General features: G+C 40.5%; 1 protein-coding gene across 1 annotated transcript; it reads right to left on the bottom strand.

Moving 5' to 3' along the window:
- Nucleotides 1-816: 816 nt before the first annotated feature.
- ALDH7A1 (aldehyde dehydrogenase 7 family member A1) lies at nt 817-18556 on the bottom strand. Its single transcript, XM_048932053.1, has 18 exons — nt 18321-18556; nt 18146-18199; nt 17886-17951; nt 16822-16902; nt 15095-15218; nt 14411-14543; nt 13749-13793; nt 10918-10995; nt 10124-10221; nt 9133-9174; nt 6429-6523; nt 5519-5603; nt 5131-5237; nt 3713-3829; nt 3204-3301; nt 2967-3040; nt 1946-2021; nt 817-1320 (listed from the first exon to the last, which is right to left on the bottom strand). Exons 1-18 carry the CDS (start codon nt 18504-18506, stop codon nt 1266-1268), a joined length of 1614 nt encoding a protein of 537 aa, XP_048788010.1. The 5' UTR covers nt 18507-18556; the 3' UTR covers nt 817-1265.
- Nucleotides 18557-21313: the final 2757 nt, after the last annotated feature.

Raw genomic sequence — 21313 nt, 5'->3', positions numbered from 1 at the left:
CACAGCAGTGAGAAAAAGAACTTTGCCTACTCTCTATTCTTCAAGAAATGCTATTCAAAACTTTCTGTAACACAGCTTACAAAATTCAAAATGCTGTTTTAAAACAGTAGCTATTGTGATGTGAAAGACCAGGCAGTGTTGGGTGTGTTGGTTCTTTTGGAGAGTTTGGACATTGCTGCTGTCAGATTCTAGAATCGAGGTAAATCTAAAGCCCAATTAGAAGTTCTAGAATTTGAGTCCAAAATAAATGTTTTTTCTTATGTTTACAGATAATCTGTCACAGCAAGTTTCCACAAAGTGGAAAATTTTTTTTTTTCCAGAAGTAACGCATAAAAATAACTCTGAAGTTACTCAGTGGAAAGAATCAGCCTAGAAGTGCTATGGCTCCTTGTCTTGCATTCCAAACCAAAGTTCCCAGCTGAGTTCCCCATGGGCATAACTTTCAGTCTCCATGAGAAAAATAATTTGAAACAGGACATAAACATTTCCCCAGAGAGTCCCTGCTCAAAGAGTATTCCCTCCTCACTGCGTATCAGGTTCTTCGGTTTGTTTGACCCCAGGGTGAGGGCCCTGACAACCAACCCTGAATTCTTCTAGCTGTAGGGATGGTTAGAAAAGGCTGCAGTAATTCTTCATCCTATCTGTAATCTCCCAGCATGTGGAGTTAAAGTTCTCTTTCTGAAGGAGGCAGGAAAACTGAAGTGGTTCATTTAGCCTAGCGACACTTCTCCTAACTGTCAGCTCAGTGTGTGAAAACGGCCAGCCTGCTGAATGCTCCTGCTCCAAAACAAGAAGCAAAAACACTTAGTTGCCCAAGAGATTTCACAAAATGTAAGTTTATTTATGCATTGAGAAACAGCCCCGTACTGCCCACCCCCCCAGCACTACTTATCTGTACAAAACGCATCGTGTAGTTTGAAGCACAGATCTACCAAATGGAAAAATAACAGGAAATAGTAAGGAGGCAAGGGAGAGAGACATTGAAGGACAGTGATAAGGCAACAGAAGATTGTCTAGGCCACCTCCATTCAAGTTTATTAACTCCAGTCACTTCCCCTTCTTCCCAAACATTCTGTATTCCATATTTGAAGATGAAGTAGTGATTTCAAACATCAGAAGTTATACAGTTTTTTAGAGTATCTGATTTTCTGACAGAATTAGCACTGTAGTAGCTGAATTTCAGATCATTTTCCTCACCATGAGTATTAGAAGGTACATGGTTTTGAAATGTTAGGAGAGTTCCTGGCACAGCATTCACAAGGTTGTTACTGAAACTTGATTCCTTGAGCCAAAGGTAAATCCTTGCTGTAGTTGATTGTACTGGAAGAGAAACAATTATTTAGAGAGATCAGTGAGATGGGTTATGCAGCCTCCTTCCTATGTACACAGCTTCTGACCAGCTGCATGGTAACCAAGTCAGCACAGGAAAGGCAGGAAACAGCAAGAAGGAACAGCAATGCCTGACTGCTAGAAGATACCCTTCACAAGATTCATAGAGAGATATCCAACACTTCAATAAGTCACACACACACAGGCAAAACTGGCCCCTCTCTCCGTGGTTCCTCTTCATGTATTTTCTGAAAAGTTTCAGTTATCTCATTTTTTGCTAACATTAACATCAGGCAAGAGGTAAAAGAAAGAACATTATAAAGCAAAAAACAATGTTTAAAGAGTAATTTATGTTTCCAGACCACATAAACCACCCTGCTCTGTAAAAGGACATGTTCATCTTAAGGAATAGTGAATGAAGAAATGTCTTTAATGAAATCATTCTCTATTGGGAACACAGACATAATTTCTTACATGATAAGAAAGATAATCATGTAAAAGTGCAATTTTTCTCACATTTAGTGAAAATAACATCCTGTAGTCAGAGAATTGTTTTGGGCTTTAGCAAAGTCTGTATGTAATTTTATATTTGTTTGAAAAGAAAAATGTGTTTTACCATGTTGACCTTTTCATATAAAGCTTCCATGAATCACTTCCAGATTCTCTTCCTCCACCAGTATGCTTCTCACCACCTGTAGGAAAAAGGTTATAAATGGAAACACAACATTTTTTTTTGAGCATAGGAACCTGGATTAACTCAAGGAGGATCAACAACTGTAAAAACTCATGGAATAAACTTCCCTATCCTTTGTTCTAAGCCTGAAATAAATTACCAAGTCACCACTACATACAACTCACACAGTTAGTTCTCCCTTCCCTTCTTGACTCAAAACCCACCTGCTTGAAATTGAAAATCTCACCATGCTGGTGACAGAGGATGTTGTTTTAAAGATATTTTCTTTAAACATGAGGCGACTGCACCAGAATGTGCTGGTTCTTATACTGTTCAAATGATCAGTTGAATATCTCTTCTTCCTTCCTCCACTTTCTTTAGTATACCAAAAAATAAATGAGACAAAAATCTTGGGAAGTTCTCACAAAGCACTCTATGCTTTAGTTTTTGTGTGCATATGCAAACATATGCAAAAAACGTGTTCAAGACTGTTTTAAATAAAACTTAGATGTAGACAGTTTTCCACTCAGCCATGTCCCTAAACACGTTTTGAGCATACCTCCGAGTTCCTATTCCCTAATGAAAGAAACAAAGATAAGTGCAGTACTCAAAAATCAAACACAAATATTTTTACAAGATGGACCCCAACTACCTCTAGTCATTTTTCTCATTTTTGGCTACAGCACTGCAATTCAAATTAACTTCATTCCTTTCTTCAGATTAGTTATTTAGATGGATTGATTAAAGCCTTGAAAAAATGAGATGAGATCCAAGTTACACTAGTCTTACTTTAATGCTTTAATTTGGTCTCTAGCTGAAGCTTTTCTTTTCACGAAAAGCTAATAATTAGACAAATGAAGAGTCACTGAAAATGAGACCTCAATAATAATATCAAGTCACTAGATCTGGCACTAGAGATTTCACTGTTTAAAGAAAGAAGAAGCATGCACTGAAAGTAACGTACCGAAAGCACCACCGATCTCTGCCCCACTCGTTGGGATGTTGACATTCACAATGCCACAGTCAGATCCCTTTGGTCTGTGGACAAAGATAAGGCAGCTACTGATCAGGATCAGCAAAGACTCGCTCCATAAAATAAGAGCTAAGCAGTGTTCAGCTAGCACCATATGTAGGTATAAAAACAAAACAAAATACAGTAATCTTAAGTTTTAATAATGTAAAAAATTATTCTGAATTATACCCAAGCCAGCGAAAAATCCTTCCCAAATCCCTGGTAAAGATGCTGCTGGAAAGACCTTGTTTTACTTCATTATTCCAAGCAAAAACCTCCTCTTCCTCCTAGAAAGAAGGAATGACAATAGTTGAAGCACATCTGTTTAAAGTAATTAAAAAAAAGCAGTGTTAAGAAAATTCCAGTATATTACAGGTGTAATGCAAATAAACAGAATACCACTTTGCAAATACATGTGTAACAAATCAAGGATAGGACACCCTCACCACTTCAGGGAAAGACAAAACTTGCTATAAAGCAGGCTGACATTAATGAGAAGATCTGTTCCTGCACAGACTTAGCTCAATATCAGTGCTCTTCACAGAACATGCATAAATGTAGCTATGTGATGAGATATGCCATTACAGTGCAGAACAACAGCTTCTCCAACTGTCAAGAAAACTGCATATAGACAACATGCATCAGAAAATGCTCTCCTGAAATCCCTGACACTGGCACAAATCACTTTGTTACTTTACCTTAAATTTCAGCACATACAGTATGGGAGCAAATGTCTCTGTGTGGACAATGGGTGCGTTATGGGCAAGGCCAATCACAATGGTTGGTTCAACATAGTTTCCAGGGCGATTTATAACCTTCAAAATACAAAAGAAAAGAACTGAGTAAGTGCAGCCAATCTAGCATCCCGCCTAGTACTTGTGTAGGAAGGGAATCCTTCATAGTTTTATTACTGTACTTGTACCTATCAATCAGAGCTTGCAGTTCAGATCATCTGAGTAGGTAACCTGGAATTTACTTATTTACATGTTTAATATACAGAAGTACAATTTAGTTTGCTAAATAAGTATTTAAATCTCCAAGTCTACCAACTGAAAAAAGAAGTTACTTTCTCTGACTTTAAAGCTGATCAGTGAGTCCACTAGAAATTTGAAGGCAGCAGGAACCATGAGGTGTCTGTAAAAACAACAATTCTTAATCAATTAAGTCCTGGAGAAATAAACATCACATATGAAATCTGCACTGAAAGTAATGCCTCCTATTTTATAATGTTGGTACACAACATCAAAGGTGGATGACAGTGATATGGCAGTAGATACTGAACCTTCCCGCCAATATTACAGTATGTTTTCTTGCCATGAGACAGATGGCAGCGGGGGGGGGGCAGACTGATGAAACAGTCTGACATGGAAATGTGTATGAAGCAAAACTGTGGAACTGAATTTCTCCTTGCAGAAAAAAATGGCACCCACAACATTCATTCACACTTGCTGAATGCTTATATTGACCAAAAGGTGGATGTCAGCACAGTGAGGCAGTAGGTGGTGCATTTTAGCAGTGGTGACAGCAGGTCACCTCTGCTGGTGCAGACTTCAACAGGTGTTGCACGCAGGCTCTTGTTCATCACTGATGAAAATGCATAGATAATGGTGTTGAATATGTAGAAAAATAGGGTTTTGTAGGTGAGAGTTTGATCTATCAAACAGTGTTAGTATGTTCTTTGTATTTGTTGTCATTCCCATGGAAATAAACAGGAAGCAACTTCAGGCAAATAATGAAGATGTGTCAGAGACTTCTTTGAATCTTCAACATTTCTCAAAGTTTGATACACTGAACCCAATTCACTGTTCAAGAACAGCAATTTTTCTTTGTTATGTGCCCCACAGTCACCATTTACACTGCTGTCAGTATTTTCACCATCCTCTGAGATGGAAGAGTAGTGCAGGGAATTGCTGAAAACTCATAGCCATTTCTTGGTATTCTATATAAGCCTATCTTTACTGTAAGCACAGGACTCCAATTTGGACATTTCGTGACTGACTGACATCCCATAATTGATGACATAAACTGAAAACACAATCTTGGCCTAAGCCACAATGCTAGTGTATTGTTTTTCTCTAGAAAATTAACTGCAGAAAGGAGAATAAAAGTAACTCACCTTTCCGCCATAGACCACAGAGCCACCTTGTTGTTTCGCTTGTTCTACTGCATCAAGAAACATCTTCACTGCTTCTTTAGTATGAAGGGGACCGTACAGAGTGTCAGCTAAAGAAAAACCCAAATACATTATTTCAGGAAAACTGAAACTTTTAATAACATTCTTACAAAATTTGATGAGTAACTATTTAATCTGCCCAAGATGAACAGTGATGACAGGACTCTTTATCTCCCCTTCAGGGCTTGTATTCTGCACAAAACTAGCTATAACCATTCTCTGGTAAACTGCTAAAATTAGGTATCTTTGACCTATAATTACTTTAGAACTTAAACAGAAAGGTGCAAACTCAAATGTCTCCTAAACCCATGAGTTGGAAACTGCTACTTACAGTCCCACGGATCACCGATGCGGACCTGGGCATAGGCCTTCGCAAGCTTCTCCACCACCTCATCGTGGATGCTTTCATGGAGGAACTAAACAAAACGTGGTAAGAAGACTGTAAGCCAGCAAAGCCTATGTCATTCCTTTTGAACTACTACTGCACTTTGAAGACTGCCAAGGGAAGTGTAGAGGTAGTGCTGCTCATATTTGGCAAATACTGTGCTTAAATGAATACAGTAGAAAGTTTGAAAACAGGAGCACCACCAAGAAAGCAAATCGTGAAGATTTAAAAGAAACAAAGGTGCAAAAACCCATTTTAAAGTAACTCCACTGGAGATTTATGATTATTCCACAGAGTAATCATAATGTTTTATCGTAAGTGGACAAATTTGCAGTCATTCCTCAAATTACAGCAATAAAGTAAAGCTACAGCCTTTATGACAAAAATGCATCTGATCAACACAATTATGAAAAGACTATGCAGATGCATGCTGACATTGTAATACTTCTACATTTCTTCAAAATGGCCTGTTTGAAAAATTGGGAAAAAAACATCAGGAGACACATGCATCCTTGCTCTTCTGAAATGCCACAAACAAAAACCTGAACCAGACACAATCAAATTTAAGTTCTGGCATCAAAAGTGGAAACAAAGAAAACACGAGCATTATTTTTCTGAGTTTTAGGACCATGTGAGAAACACATTCACAGAAGCCCTCTGGCGCTAGAATTACAGTGACAAACCACAGGTATCTTCTTTTTCTATCACCACACTGATATCAGAGAGAATAAAAAACACCTAGCAAATATTTCTTATTCTTCATAATATAAGTCACCAACATGAATTTCCTGAGCTAATTTAGAATTAATTTTTGAAGTCAGATCTATCCAAACCAGTTCAGTTAAGATTTACACACCAGTCTTCTGGCAGTGGTGCATCGCTGACCCGCTGTTCCCACAGCAGCAAACAGAGTAGAGGGGATGACTAGGTTCAGGTCTGCATCTTCAAACACTTAACAGAAGTTAAACATCAGTATGTTAATAAAGAAAAGGCGCAAAATGGTGTTTAAGTGCTGAAGGCTCCCTAAATTTGCTAGATTTAAGACACTAAATGGCATGCAATAAATTCTAGCAAGCCACTCCAGAAGTATGAAGAATAGCAGCGACAGCACAGCACATGAGTGCACACAGAAGCTGCTCAGAAAGTACTGCCTCTTATTTCACTATGTTGACCCATGTTGGCAGTGGTATGGCAGTAGGGACTGAACCCTCCCACAGTAAGTCCACTACATCTTGTTGCCATGAGGCAGATGGCAGCAGAGGGGCAGTTGGATAAAACAGCACCTGATATGGAAGTGAATATAAAACAAATGTGTAACTGAATCCCTCTGTGAGGTAGAAATTGCACCCAGTGACACTCAACACTTGCTGAACATTCATGGATGTTACCACAGTGAAGCAGTGGGTGGTGTGTTTCAGCAGTGGTGACAGTGCCAAGACACACCATGTACAGGACAGTCGTGCACGGCTGTCACACCACAAAATGAAGAGCATCTCAAACAACTCATTTGCACCAATCAGTGAATTACAATCAGGGAGTTGTGTACAGAGCTGAGTATCAGCTTCAGTGTGTTGGAAATGATGGTGAATATCACGTTTGCACCAGGGGGATGCCACAAATAACAGGAACAGGAGGAACAAGGTACACAGGTTTGTCAGGATCTACTGAACCAATGCAAAGCTGATGGTAACAACTTCCTGGATCACATCACTACCAGAGACAAAACGTAGTTTCACCACTACAAGCCATAGTCAAAATGGAAGTCCACAAAATAGTGAAGCATGAATTCCCCATCAAAGTTCAATATACAGCCCTCAGTGGGTAATGTGTTCAGACTATCTTTTGGGTCAGAAAAAAAGTGATCCTCCTGGATTTCTTGGAACACTGTCAAATCATCCACTGTGACTGCTACAACACAACACTAGGAGGACACCTCAAACTTCTACAGATAGAGCAGAGAAGACAACCCTTCTCCAGAAACATGTCAATGACATGTCAATGCCAGGCCCCACGGAGCCAAATGACACTCAGCTGGACTGTCCTCACACCCCCTGCACAGTCTGGATTTCATGTCTTCTGACTTCCATTTGATTGGGCAGATGAAAGAAACTGCATGAGCAACATTTTCCTAGCAGCTATGCAGTCAGAACAGCTGAGAAACGGGCTCACCTCCACTGGTGCACATCTGTATGAGCACGGCATGCAGGCACCTGTTCATTGCTGGCAAAAATGCATAGCTAATGGTGTTGACTACATTGTACGTGAGAATCTGCTCTACCAAATAGTGTTACTGAGCTCTTTGTTACAGTTTCCATGGACATAAGTAGGAGGCATTGCTTTCAAAACGACTTATGTACAAAAACACCTCAAAATTTCCATCCTTACACACCTGAACTAAAGACACATACAATTGGACATAAACAGATCTCTGAACTACTGTATAGAGCCTTTCACGACAAAGCTTGCAAACAAACTCAGCTTCATTTTAAGTTAACAAAGGACAATTAATTTCTTGCCCTTCTCCACCTTCCCTCCATGAGAAGTGTAGTAGCATGAAGAGAAGTGTATGCAGGTGGCACACAAGAAAATAGTAGCTACAATGCACAGCTACCCAATATAAATGTGAGATGAAAATAAGCTGAAGAAATCTGTGGCTAGAAGGCATGGAAATATTTAAACTAAGGCAAGTAAGCGTAAGACCCAGAGGATTCCAAAAATATCACTCAGTTTTACTAGACCCACAGAATTTGGGGGAGACAAATCTGACTCAAAGTCCAAGCAAGTAAAGTTTAAGCCTTCATTCAAAGTCAACTTCAGAAAAAAAAATGGACTTTTATATGAAAAAAATAAACATTCTTCACTAACTGTACAGAAAGTTCATGCTATTCTATACAAGAAAAAAAAATATACTACTCAAACTGGATTTTTGAAAGTGCTTAATATTCTAGACAGGCAATTATATTGGTTCAAATCACAAGAAAGGTGAAGGAAAAGGCATTAATAAAAAATATGAACAGCAATTTAGGTATTCAGGTGGTTTCTATTTTCTCTCTTTCTAATGTTCATTTTTACAGCATTTATTTTATTTTTGCCTGTTAATCAGAACATGATCTAAATCACTTAGACCTGTGAAACAGGCTATTGAAATGAATACCTACGTGCTCTACTTCCAAAGACTTTAAGTGGTCAAATACTATCATCGGTGTCATTCATAGGTCTGTGCATACGTATGCACACGTTCTTTTACTCTGCAGTGCTAAAAATTGCGCCCAAGTGTTCAGATCCTAAAGTCAAATTTCATTAGCAGCACTGTTCACAACCCCGTGCCATTCAACACAAGACTAATAACATCTTGAACTCTCAGTTTTATCCTGAATCACTGCCCCCTCAGCAACACCTAAGACAGAAGAAGATTATAAAAACACACAAAAATGTTATACTGAGCACTTTTTAAGCTCCACTGAAACAAAAAAAGAAAAAAAAGAACAATTTGTTACAAACTTATGTATACTAAGTTTCAAATAATGTCCATGGGACCAAATTTCTACACTGTATATTACCAATGATGGCATTGTTTCCTCCCAGTTCCAGCAGACTTCGGCCTAATAAAGACATACAAAAATTACATGAGTCGTACATCTATTCAGTATGCATTTCAGCAAAGTCATCAGTAACTGAATTTAGATTTCATTCCACTTTATTTTCTGGGCAGAAATTTTTAGGCATCACTGTCAACAAATTGCACTAGCCAGAGGAGTAAATTACATTGGATACTGCATCTATAACAGACTGTGAAGGATGACAACCTGGAGAACAGCTGGAAAAGAAAAAAGCTTAAAAAAAAATGAGGTAAAATAGCACTAGAAAGGAAAAGAAGAAAGCAAAACAAGCTGCAGAATAAATAATACGAGGCAGATGAAGATTAGGAGGTGCTGTGCATACAAAAATAAATTAACACTTCAGCAGTCTTAATTATTTCCCTAGCAACCGCTTTATCTCAAAACTAAAAGAAGGAATTGCCATCTACTTATGAATGAAAGTTTGCAATCTACTCTGAATTCTTTTTGGCACTTAGGACAATCTTGTCCACAATATATTCTTTTTAAAACTAAAAACTTAGAACCCTGCAACTGTGCATGGTTTCACACCTATGCAATTTTTATTGTAGGTATTTGAAGACATATCTCAAAGGTCCTACATTTTCTCCTATATTTATTAGGAGTAGAGGTGAAGGGATATTTTTTCATGAATGGATTTGCCAAAAAACTGTCATCTGTCAGTCTCTGTAAGACAGTCACAAGAACTTATTCCAAATTAACTACAGTAAAATGGGTTTGTGGAAATCTTGGGGGAAAAAAAGCAACAACTGAACTGTGACTGAAGTAGAAGAAAAAGCAGTAGCTACATCTGAGGTGCCTCCTCATCTTACCTTCATCAAGATGAAAAAATGTTAAAACAGGAGATAGGTGAAACAAGTTGTATTTTAAAATCCTACGAGGTTTACCCTACCTTTCCCAACCACAAAAAGAGAAAGAAAAGACTCCCACTCACCGAATCTCTCCTGAACCATGAGCGCTACCTGCTTGCCCACTTCCGTGCTGCCAGTGAAAGACAGCAGGTCCATTCTCCCATCTCTCGCCATTGCTGTCCTGCACAACAGGACATGCCACCACATTTACAGAAAGAGTAAACGGCTGGAAAAGCTGCTCACACCTCCCACGTAAACCAAACATTTCGTAAACGACTGAAAAGCCATCAGGAAAGCTTCTTATCTCTCAGAGAAGAGGGACAAGACTGCTTCCCTGCCCTGCTTCATGCCACACAATAAGTGCATCACCTGTACGATTAAATACATGCCAAAGAACACAGTGAGATCAGTTTCAATTGTTCCATTCCCTAAGAAGAAGACAAGCATCCCTACAACTTTAATAGCCATCATCTATTTTGATATCACTTCTCTTGAAATGCTGAGCTATGCACTTGTAGGAGAAATTTATACATTTCAGGGCCTCCAAGCAATGTTACACATCCATGCACAGCTGCGCAGCTTAGTGTAAGCATGGAACATGGGGAGTCATTCTTCTCTACAAATGGTCTGAAAAACTGATGGACTAAAAAAAATAAATCAAAAAAAAGAGTAAGATGAGTGAAATTTTATGTAGGCCATATTTTGGGGTGTAACCACATGCAGTAGAACGGAAACTGATCCACATCTCTTCATTTCTTCACTTAACTTGAATGTCTGGTAAGTTACTTGTTAGTAGCTAATGTCACAACAGCAAGCTGGAATACATAGTATGTTTACATTAGATACATACTCACAAAACACAAGAAACATTACCTACCCAATGTCTGCTCCACCACAGACCAAAGAACAGACAGCTCCAGGCATCTTGTTATCCTCCAAGACCTTGGCAATTATCCTAAAATCAACAACATAAAAAATTCAGTTATCCAATGGGTGCATATAATAGGCAATGAGCTATTAAAGACACATGAGAGAGCCTCAGATTATCATTATTTTCTTTTTTTAAAGCAACAGTCTTGCAGATAGTTTATACAATAAATACTCAAGCATGTTACAACCATTGTTCAGGCAGAAAAACACCTGAAAATACATTCCCTATGCATCCACATAACTGGCACAGGGAAGCATTAGAGCATTGTATAAAAACCTTGTCCCTACAATCTTTCACCATTAGAAAGAGATGTTTACATAACTTCAAGAAGTTACTTAAAAATCACAGAATTACTGGAGCTGGAAAGAGCCTCTGGAGATCATCTAGTCCACCCCTCAGAGTAGGCTGCACAAGAAAGAGTCCAAGTGGGTCTTGAATGTCTCTACAGAATGAGGCTCCACAATCTCTCCAGTGCTCTGTCAGCCCCACAGTAAAGAATTTTTTTTTTCTCAACTTCATACAAAACCTCCTCTGTTCCAGTTGAAGCCTCGTCCTCTCACGGGGCACCACCAAAAAGAGCCTGGCCCCATCCACTCGACTTCTACCTTTTACATATTCATAAGCATTGATAAGATCTTCCCTCAGTCTTCTCCAAGCTAAACAGTCCCAGGCATCTCAGACTTTTTGCACAGGGGAAAAATTCCTGGCTCCTAATTATCTTTGTGGCTCTCCATTGCAATCTCTCTGGTAGCTCCCCATCTTTCTTGAGCTGAGGAGCCTGCAACTGGACACAGTACTCCAGATGTGGCCTCACCAAAAGCAGAATAGAGGGGAAGGAATCACCTCGCCGGACCTGCTGCCCATCCTCCTTTTTATCCTCTCAGGATACCACTGGACTTCTTAGCCACAAAGGCACACCACTGGCTCACAGCCAACCTGTTGTCCACCAGAACACACAGATCCTTCTCCATAGAGCACCCTTCCAGAAAGTCAGCCCCTAACCTATACTCATGCATGAGTATATTCTCCCCAGATGTAGGATTCTACATTTGACCTTATTCAATTTCATCAGGTTCCTCTCTGCCCAACTCTCCAGCCTGTCCAGGTCTTGCTGAATAGCAGCACTGCCTTCTGGTGTGCCAGCCACTACTCTCTGCTTTGCAACGTCAGCAAGCTTGCTGAGGGTGCACTCTATCCCTTTCTTCAGGTCACTGATGAAGATGTTAAAGACCAGATGCAGTACTGATCCCTGGAGAACACTCTGCTAGCTACAGGCCTCTAAACAGATTCTGCACCACTCATTACAACCCTCCGAGTCACCCAGATCTCAGTCTACCCTCACTGTATACTCATAGATCTCACACTTCCTAAGCTTACCTACAAGGATGTTACAGGAGACAGGGCCAAAAGCCTTGCTTATGTCAAGGTTAACAGCATCCACTGCTTTCCCCTCATCTACCCACAGAATTCCACCAGGTTGGTCAAGCATGATTTCCCCTTAGTGCTGACTACTCCTGAAAACCTTATTTTCTTCCACTTGCTTGGAGATGACATCCATAATAAATTGTTCCAACACTTTCCCAGAGACAGAGATGAAGCTGAGTGGTCTGTAGTTTCCAGAGTCTTTCCTTTTGCCCTTTATGAAGGCTGGAGAGACATTGGCTGTTTTAGTCCTCACACCTCTCCTGTTCTCCATGACCTTTCAAAGATGATAGAAATTGGTTCAGTGATCACTTCTGCCAGCTCTCTCATCACCAATAGGTGCATCCCATCATGGCACAAGGATGTATACACGTTGAGTTTGCCTGGATGATCTCTGACCAAATCCTGCTCCACCAAGGGGAAGTCTTCCCTTCTTCAGGTTCTCTCTTTTACCCCCAAAATCTGAGATTACAGTGGGTCAGTCTTAACAATAACAATATAACAACACTGAAGCAAGGAGGCATTTAGAAACTGCCTTCTACGTGTCCTCCACTACTGAGGCACCCATCTTATTCAGCAGCACACCCACACACCCACATTTTCCCTAGACTTCCTTTTGTTATTAATATACTTAAAGAAGCCCTTCTTGTTTTTCTTGATTGCCATAGTCAGATATAATACTTGCAACTAGTCTGGGGCCATGTTCTCAGGTCCACATTAAAGTTACAAGACTATAAAGTCAGTCATTTTAAAGGAGTCATTTATATTTTGCATAAAACTTCTTTGCATCATGCAGCAGATACACGCTTAAAATGCCAGCATAGTAAGGAAAGTAGCAATAACTCTAGAGCAAGTATCACTATCACATTTATTTGTCAGGGTTCTCCTTTCTATCAGGAATGAGTTCTGAACCCTGGAAAGCCATGCAGTGATGTTACTAGTTCTGGATAATAACGACTGTGCAAACATATCTTCAGGAGATAGGTCTATAGAGCCAACCAAAAGAATTTGCCACCCTCAAAAAATGAAAAAAAACATAACCAAGTGCTGATGTTGGGCTTCAAAAGAAATGGATGATTCAGAAATATGAGAGATTAAGGATAGGATAGCTGAATTTTACAAGCTATTCATCTTCTACAGCAAAGCAAACACCACAGCTAGATGTTCCTCAGTGGAAGCACAAAACTAGACCCAGAAAAAAAAAAAAGGGCAACAGCATAGGTAACAAGCAATATACACTGTGTATTATTACATTATATGTTACAAGGGAAAGGAAGTTCTCACACTAAGCACTATCTCACCCATAAAACAGTTTGTTTAAAAAGGAAAACAGAAAGCAAGGAACCAGAACTCACTTTGTAACAGCTACGCTTGTGAGAGAAGTTGTGGGAGCACCTTTCCTGGACAAAAAAAAAAAAAAAAAAAATAGACATTGTTTTCAATTTTTCAAATGAAAAATAGTTTAATTATGCAGTTATTACAGTCTGTCAAATACAGCATGCTTAAGCAGGTTGTCAAACGCGTGTTAAGGCAAGAACTCAAATGCTTCTGTACAGCACTGAGCATTTAGAGCTGATGAGCTCAGTGTGAACTGGAAACGTTGCCAGACATTATAATGAAGCAGACAGATGGAAGAGAAGCAGGAGTGGGGAGAAAGCAAAGTTATTAAGATCCTTAATTTTATCTCTATCTGTTCTGAAAAATACTGATTTTCTGTTACTATCAATGTTGCTAAGCCTCAATTTACGTTTTCACCAATTTGCCATTTGACTAAATCCTGAATGGGTCTGGATCTCAAAACCTCATGAAAGACATTAACAAGGTTACAAAAAAAAAAAAAAAAAAAAAAAAATTGCACTTTTTGACTCACATACCTTACAAAAAACAGAAATTAGCCCTACATGAAATAGAATCAAATATGTGGAAACACTTGAAATATGATAACAGTTACATGCATGAGAAAACAGTTCTGCAATTTTAAAATACTGCTACATCATGCTGGACAGCTGTGCCTTACCAGAGACAAGCATTTCCACAGATCATTGCAATTGCACTGTTCCACCCATACACTGCCACGGGGAAGTTAAAGGCTGTGATGATTCCCACTAACCCAACAGGATTCCACTGCTCTATAAGAGCATGACCAGATCCTGAAGGAAAAGACAGAACATACCACGATTTGTATCCATTCAATGAATGCATAAGATGCTGTGAGGAGGGGGCCTGTCACTATTCCTCTGTCTATCAGAGCACTAGCTTGTAGAGAGCTGTATTACAAGGGCTCTGCACCTTACTGCAGCAAGATTAGCCAGATTGTGGGGAAAAAAACTAATGATAGTGAGAAAATTTGTCATTTTAACTACTCAGTTAATAGAATGTTGGTTGCTCAGTAAGTAACAGCTGACAAAAGGCTTCACATTTTTAAGCATACTGACAAAATTTTTACATGCTTTCCTCCAGCACCTCTACTACAGAGATGGCAGAGAGAATATAATGCTTCATGGAGGAAAAATTGCCTCTCCTGATGCATGCCATAGGACAGATACTTCATTAGGTGGCACTACCGTGCACATCTACTTATAGGCAACACGCTTGATAAATAACTCAAGCACAGAGATTTCAGTGCAGTACATCCTCATCCTTCCACTAACATGAAAACCAGAAGTTGAAACAAGGGTGAAGAAAAAACCAGAACACATACTTTCTGAAGGCAAAACAGGTCCACCAATCATTCGGGACAAACCAACAGCATAGTCGCAGACATCAACATACTCCTGCACTTCCCCAACACCCTCAACATAAATCTTTCCCATTTCCAATGAGACCTGAAAATATAAATAACAAGATATATATATATTTTTAATACACATCAATTTCCATCACATTTTCTCTCCTACTACTACCAGGCATATATGCACACCAAGTAAAATTCAATATGGACTTTTTCAATATAAGACATTCAATTCTGCCTGAGTTATTCAAAGCTTAAAGAAACAACACAACAGATAAAGGAGTCACACTCTCATACAGTAGGAGGAAATTAATAAAGGAAAATAATAGAGAAAATTAAAAAAAAAAAAAGAAATCTAATGAGAGAATTATTCAACAGTAATGAATCTCGCAGCTTGGGGTTAAAGAACATTTCTTTTCAGTCAGGACATACATTTTTTAATACAATGTGGAGTAAATTGGAAAAGAGGGATAACTACCCCACAACAACACAGTCATTTAAATTTTTCATGAGCAAACGACTCATTTTTACAGCATCTCAAAGCAACTATGCGAGATTCAGTTTTCACACACTGCTGAAAATGAATGCACGTCTTCAGTCTTTCAGCAACCTGTTTAATATCTTTTCCTAAACTATGGCCCTTTGTTAAAAACATGCTGTATGTACACAGCAACCAGACTGCCAATGAGTATGCTGATATCTGAAATTCACTCGTATGAATTGAGAAGTCCCCTGTTCACTCCCATTTCATTTTACAGTGATATTACGATACAAGCAACTTTACACAAATATCACCTACCACTTGAAGCTGAGGATTGTACTTTGAAAAAGCAAAGATTAAGACAGAGCTGACTAAACACATTCATAGGTATTTCTACGGTGCCTGTTGTCCCAAAGACTTGCTAGGCTACTCTGCTCACAGGGAAACTCCACATCTGACTTCTGCTTCAACCTAAAGAACAGGGAGCCATTAAAGAAGTAAGGACACAAGCTCATGTAACACATTTGCTGGAAAGCTGTTTAGAATTTGAGCACACTCAGAACAGGATGTCTGGACAGCTCAAGATAGAAGGAAGAGCCTGTAGGCTAACAATATGAGCTTACCTACATGAAGTTATTCAAGGACAGCCGTTTCTGAACAGCAGCAAGGTCCCCCCTTGGACTCTTTTCTTCCCTAGCCAGCAAATAGTGTCTTAAAGGAATGGTCCTTCTACCTTTCTATCTGACACAGCAGTGGAAGAAGATCTCATTAAGACTACATCACCTTCTGAAGCCTTATACCTCCACATCTCAATTCTCAAAACCCTACAGATCACCAGAAAAGAGCTCAAGGTTAGAAGCTCTGTATCAGAGGGAAGTCTTTTTCAAGACATTTTTAGTACACAACAGGGAGCAACAGATCAGGTACAATGAGAAAACAGCATGGCAGCAGTTATAACATTCTTCCCTTGCCCATGTACAGGCTCAAAATGAATTACACTTTTTTTTTTATCCCCACTACAAATGCGAAAAATCATTTTCATTTTCAGTATACAATGTTAGAATGCTTTTTTACACATTACATCTAAAATCTTTTAAGCAAGTTAACAGAACTAACAGCATTTTAACAGCCATTAAGATTAGTAATGCAGAGTATGTTAAGACCATCACAAAAGAGTTTTGACCACTTTACACCCCTGCTTCCTAAAATACTTTACCAAGCTTCCGAGAACTTTGATTTTTTGTCTCAGGGCATCACCAATCTGTCGTACTATTTCTCCACGCTTAGGTGCAGGGATCTAGAAAAAAAAAGAATACATTTGAAATTGAACATCTGTAACTTCTTCTATATTATGTTCACTTTCTACGCCTGCAGCAAGAGATCACTGGTTGTAGTAATTTTTCACTCTCTTCCCAAGTCATGCTAACTTGTTCATTTTTATCACACAGTTTTATGACAAGTTTCTTCCTACCTCACAGAGATTATGCATTAAATTGCTTTCAGATTATAAGCTGGCACCTACTCACTAATATTACAAATTGTAACAAAATAATGTTTTAAGATATCTCAAAGAAGCTGTGGTATTCCCCAAGTTTTTGTTCTCTTCAGGTTAGGAATACAACAGAATGCTTGACACCTTACAAATTCAGTTATATCAGAGAAATGTCCAGTGTCTGTAAAAACAAGCAAAAAACAGATGCTTGCACAGGGACAAGACAACTAAAGCTTCCTACGGGGAAACTGCAGACTGATACAGCAACGTAACAGAAAAATTTTGGAATAATAGCAGTTCTGTGAATAATCAGGATTCAACGTATGGTCAAAAACACAGAGTCAAAACCAGCAGGTTTACTCACACCACAAAAACAAGGTTATCTCCAGGAGCTCGAAATCCAAATACCCTGCAGAACTCTCACAGGAGAAAGCATGCTAAATGTGATCTTCAACATACATATAGAGTGTAATTCCTTGCTTATAAGATTTCAGAACTTCAGCAGACCTGCTGGCGATAGCTTACGGGCACTAACTTGGGTAAACATGCCAGGTTTCTTAAAACAAGCATTTCTCAGAAGTCAACATGCTTATTTTTGTGCTTAGTGGTTATGAATGCCAGCTGTGCAGGTCTGCGTTTGAGGCTGGCCCTCACTACAGATCTTTGCTTTTCTGAAACATATGTGACACGATCACGCTTTTACATCTCCAACCAACAGGGCAACGTAACAGCCTCTAACTGCCAGAGACACAATTAAAAACACAAAGGCCACGTAACTGATAACTTACATCAGCCCAGACTTTCCATGCCTCCTTAGCCTTCCTCACTGTTTCTTCATAATCTTCCAAACTAGCCTGCATGAAGAAGCAAGTCAAAGAGAAGTTAGGAATACTGAAACCCCAAAGCAAACTCCACAGAAAAGCCTTTGTGCCCAGCTCGAGCACAGGGCACCTCGTGGAAAGGCCGCACTACGAAAGATCGCCCCCAGAGATTTATATCCTCTCACAGGACACAGACGGACACAAGCGGACACAGCCTGCTCTCCTACCTGCTGCACTCTGGCGATGGGCTGGTTGTTCGCAGGACAGTACGTGGTCACCACCTAGAGCAGAAGGACAGCGTCAGCCGACAGACAAGAGGCCGCACACCGATCCGGGCAGACATCCGCCCAGCAGCCCCGCTCTCCCTCCCTCCCACGCTGCCCACCCTTTCCCTGGCCTCACCTGGCCGCCGCCGCCCCAGCGCCCGTTGTACACGCCCGGGTTGTCTTCCTGCAGGCCCAGCTCCCGTAGCCAGGCGTACTGCGGCTGGCCGACCAGCAGCGAGGACATGGCGGCCGCGGACCGCCGCCACCCGGCCCGATTCAGCAGCGGCAGCAGCGAGACGGCAGCACGGCGCCAACCCAGCATCGCCGGCAGCCGCGCGCGGGTGGGGGGGGCGACGCCGCGATGGCCGCCGGGCCCGCCCTCACGCAGCCCGCGCCGATTGGTGGGGCCGCGGCGGCGCCCCCCGACAGGCGGCGACCCCTCTAGGCGGCGCCCCCTGTCGGTCGGCGGTGTGCCAGCCGCGCAGCCCCCGCCGCCCCTGGCCGTCCTCAAAAGCACCGCCCGTCGCCGCTGCTGATCCTAATTTCGTGTATACCGACTGGCACAATTACTGCACTTGGTACACATTCCTCTTGCAAGACTGCAAGTGATTTTTAACCCATGCTTTTAAACCGTAGCTTCCCCTGACAGGCTTTTGAAACGTAGACAGCAGGGCGTTTGAAACTAGATGACTCTTGACATCCTTCTCAGCCCAGGCCTTTCTATTGGTTCTTCAATGATTATCATGAAATACCATCTGGTTTTGGGGGTGTAATATTTTCGGAATAGCTGAATCAATTGGGAATAAATGCTGATACTAGCATCTAAATGCCTGATCATTTTCTAAAAGGACCACAGATCCAAATCCACAACACAACTGCTTACTGTTAGTGGCACTGTAAGTAATTCACTTCTTGAGAAAAAATTATTCAAGTAGTTTTTTCAAAGGAAAAGCATATTTGGGTGATTATTTTAAAGTAGTCTGTCACAGTTTAAGACTTGTGTACGACAGTGGCTTTAGTACGTGCAATATTGAAGCTTCACTTGTACAAGAAAACTGTTTTTGGAAACTTTAAAACTTGTAGGAGAGATCAGTGCATTCACTTCTAAAGGAAGTATATAAAGGACATCGAACAAAAGCATCTTGAAGTGGAAGTTGGTATATCTGAAAAATAAAGCTCTCTTTCAGAAAGAGGATGAAATCTTACATCTGTCTGGTTAAAGATCACAGTCAAAAGAATAACAGAACGGCAGATTTATTCCCCTGCTTTGACACTGTGCTTTTTGCAAACTTGACCTCAAGAAATTATCCTGAGGATGGTACAAGAAATCAGGAGCTGATTGCTCACTGTTTGGCCTGCAGAGCCTACCAAGAGGGCCCTGGTCAGAGCTGGAACACCTTCTGCTCCTTTCACGTTGGCCAGCAAAACACGTCAGGTAAGTTTCAGTTTCACACTTGACCTGGGGTGAGTTAGTTCTGATCTAGTGACCCAGAGGTGTAAAGCATCCTTCGAGCTGCTCTGCCTCCTGATTACTGTTAGTCATAGCACAAACTATCACCTTCTCAAAAGGTTAAATTAGTATAGATCAAATATACACATGAAATAGGTTCCATTTTTCTGAACAGCTTTATGCACTTGGAACTTCAGCAGTTCCTCATAGGCCTCAGGGAACAATAGGCTTTTGAAGAAATATCTGGCTCACTTAATTGAGAGGCTTTTGTGGGCATAACTGTCATTGCATATTATTCATCCGGTATGATAAACCACCAGCAGAACAGAAGCCCTCTGCTTTATGTTTGAAGTTGTCAAGAAACTTTGTGGAAAGTACAGATTCCAGTTACTCTACTGAAACTTCTCAGAGATGACCCCCGTAAAATCATCTCTGAGGCTTTGATACCTCCCAGAGGGATAATAATAGACAGGAGAAATACAGTAGCATAAGGATGCAGGCTTTCTTTGGTATTAAATACCGAGATCAGGGTCCTGACAGCATTAACAGGCCTTAATAGCTCTAGCCAGCCTCACACAAGCCTCCAATCCTCACTCCCACTCATACAGACTCTATCAGACCAGGTACCAGTTCAGTCCTTGGATCCTCTCTGCCTGAGTTGTGCTGAGCTATGGTTGTGGCCATGCTGCTGCCTGACCAGGTAACCCAGTGAGCCAGACCTGGGGCTGCTGACCTCTGTCCATCACTGTCAGCTGCCAGCTAAGCCAGTGACACACTGACTTCCCGTCTTGACCTTGGACCTGCCTTGTCACCACTTTATGGTGTTTTGGCCTTCACCACAACTTTGGGTGGTGACCCCTGTCCTGCCAGCTGCACTATTCCCTCTGGCTTCCTGGGGAGCAAGAGGCCTTGCTGGGGCTGTTTTTTCACAATAATCTTTGTAAGGTGGTAATTACTGATGTATTTCACTGTCTGGAATTTCACCTATTTTTTTGCATAATATATATGCTTGAATGTGTATTTCACAGTAACACCTACAAAGTGCCCATCCCAGGGATTGGGCTCTACAGGAGAAAAATAAAACAAAGGGAAAAAATGGGAAAAAATGGGAGGGAAAAAAAAGTGGGATTGAAATGTTTAGATCAGTAGCTGTGGCTTCAAGCAAGAAGTTTTTACTTTCTAGCTCCTGCATGCACTTTCTCTTTCCCCATAAGTGAGCAGTTTTTTCAGCTATGACTACAAATGTCTATTGGTATAGCAGCTATTGGTCAAGCTGAAAGAAAATGGAAACCCTGGCACTATGCCTCACTTGGACATCTTCTTTTTTGCTAAAGAATGTCCCAACGGTTCACACTGTCTCTGCAACAGTTGTTGCCAAAGTCCTTTCAGGAGGAACATGGTCACACTACTCTGCAACATTGTGGTCAGTGATCAAATATGCCAAATATGTGTTACAGCTTGAGTATTACATTGGTTTTTTGGACCACCTGCTGTAGTGAACCAGATGTGCCCAAGTCCACATCTAAATCTAATATTCAACTAAAAAAAAAAAAAAAAAAAAAAAAAAAAAAAAAAAAAAAAAAGATTGATTATGGCTTCACTAGGCTTCTATAAGATCTGGATTGCTTCTATATTGCTTCCCTTCTCAATCATGCCTAATTCATGTTATTACTTTTGGG

Source organism: Lagopus muta, chromosome Z, assembly GCF_023343835.1.
Source record: "Lagopus muta isolate bLagMut1 chromosome Z, bLagMut1 primary, whole genome shotgun sequence".
Taxonomy (NCBI): Eukaryota; Metazoa; Chordata; class Aves; order Galliformes; family Phasianidae; genus Lagopus; species Lagopus muta.
This window is presented reverse-complemented; position numbering and strand designations above follow the sequence as displayed.